The following is a 1,830-nucleotide window of genomic DNA, read 5'->3' as shown; positions in this document are numbered from 1 at the left end:
ACACACACACACACACACACACACACACACACACACACACCACACACACATATATATATATATACACACACACACACGCACACACACACACAAGGAAACCGAGAAAATGTTGCCAGGGTTTGGTAACTACGAGTTTGCAAGACTGCGTCTGTGTTTTCGCGCATGCGTGCGTGGAAGCGCGAGCATCTGTCTGAGCGCGCGCGCATGTGTTTGTTTGTGTAAGAGAGAGAGAGAGAGAGAGAGAGAGGGGAACGGAAGCGGCAGATTTGGGGGCGGGGGTGAGGGGAGGAGGAACATGGAGATGGAAAGGAGTGGGGGCAGCAGCTGCAAAACCTTCACAATAACAATATAATAATTTCTTTCAACAGAAACGGCAACAGTGTCTCAATCCACAAGTCTGATGATAGTCCACGAGAAAGGAAAGCCAGAACAACGCTCATGATAATAATACTGAACAGTATTCCTAAAGATGGCGGAACATTTTAATAAATGAATCGCCATCACTCGTTTCAGTTTCTATTCCGGTAAGAATTAAGGACAGCAGACATGGGCGTTTGTGCGTTAGTTACTGTTCCATTTATGTTGGGAGAGAAGGGTCCATCGGATTAATTCGAAGACAGTTCTGGGCGCAACGTGTAAACCACACAGTAATAATAACATGAGCAACATTAAGTCTATGGTTAAGCCAACTTACCTGTCACAAAACGTGACGACGCTGGAGTTATCGGACGTGGCATCCTCGTCCATGGTCATTAAATATCGGCCTTACTTGATGAGGGAACAGATCGACAAGCGCTCGCTCCTTCCCTCTTTCTCGCTCTCTTGTTCTTTCAACTCACTACTACAATCCACAAGAGAACATCAGGCGCCAGCGATAGACACTTCTCCGATACTACCAGTCTTTCAAAAGTTACCACTTTTCTTTGGAGCAAATCAAACGCAAACAGGAAATTCTCCTATACTTTCAGTCTTTCGAGTCACTACTTTCCTTCAGAGCACACCAGACTTCGGCACTGTAATCATCCGATACTTTTCACGGGAAAACACAAGAGTACGATTTTCCGATACTGTCAAGTCTTCCAACTCACAATATGTACTATCCACAAAAGCACATCCAACTCCAACAGTACAGTTTAATCCCCCGATACGGCCAGTCTGGTAACTAACACAGCAGTCACGGTGCACATGCACACGTACAATTACCATGCGTTCTAAAAAAGTTTTAGCACACTGTGTATAGTATAACAAAGAAAGCCTCTCAGCGAACATCCCACCAGCGTCATCATTTATTTAACAACGAGGGTATGTCGTAAGGGAAAGACAAGAGCCAACAAGTGGCTCTTTACTGTAAACTTTCTTCTCTTCGGGCAACTTATTGGGGACAGATCCGGTTCATTTTAGGACACTTGTTTGTTAAACTGTACTTTACGGCATGTCCAGGCGATAATGACAATATCTTTTGAGTTGCTTTACAACGCTTTCAAAATAAATAAGTCATAAAAGTGCCGAAGTTTAGAGGTGCTACGAGAGAGTAACATACAAAGAAATGAAGGAAGAGAGAAAAGTTCGATAGATGTTTGATAGGAAGAAAGAGGGAGCACTCACAAACCATCGATAACGAGAATACCATCTTGGAAAAAGCACTGTGAACAAGTGCACGGTGCAGAAACCACCATAGCGCCCACAGACAGGTCTGATACACTCAAAGAGAAGCATTAGAACACTGGTGTTGTTTTGGAGGACGATTTGTTTGCCATTACTTTGGATGAGAGGAGAGAGAGAGGGAGAGGGAGAGAGAGAGGGAGAGAGAGAGAGAGAGAGAGAGAGAGA

The 1,830-nt window shown here is 44.3% G+C and overlaps 1 protein-coding gene across 3 annotated transcripts in view; it reads right to left on the bottom strand.

Moving 5' to 3' along the window:
- LOC101859483 (LIM and senescent cell antigen-like-containing domain protein 1) overlaps window positions 1–1,830 on the bottom strand; it is a 61,324-nt gene that overhangs the window by 52,187 nt on the left and 7,307 nt on the right. Inside the window, exon 1 of one of the 3 annotated variants that reach the window (XM_035969982.1) lies at window positions 695–1,217. The exons of 1 other annotated variant lie outside the window; for it this stretch is intronic. In XM_035969982.1, the coding sequence (XP_035825875.1) occupies window positions 695–753 (59 nt within the window). In that variant the 5' untranslated portion in view covers window positions 754–1,217. Of the gene's footprint in view, window positions 1–694; window positions 1,218–1,830 lie in introns of those variants that run through there. One more of the 3 variants, XM_013082985.2, reaches the window with a different exon arrangement.

The sequence above is a fragment of the Aplysia californica genome, unplaced genomic scaffold (genome assembly GCF_000002075.1).
Source record: "Aplysia californica isolate F4 #8 unplaced genomic scaffold, AplCal3.0 scaffold00203, whole genome shotgun sequence".
NCBI classification, from domain to species: Eukaryota; Metazoa; Mollusca; class Gastropoda; order Aplysiida; family Aplysiidae; genus Aplysia; species Aplysia californica.
This window is presented reverse-complemented; position numbering and strand designations above follow the sequence as displayed.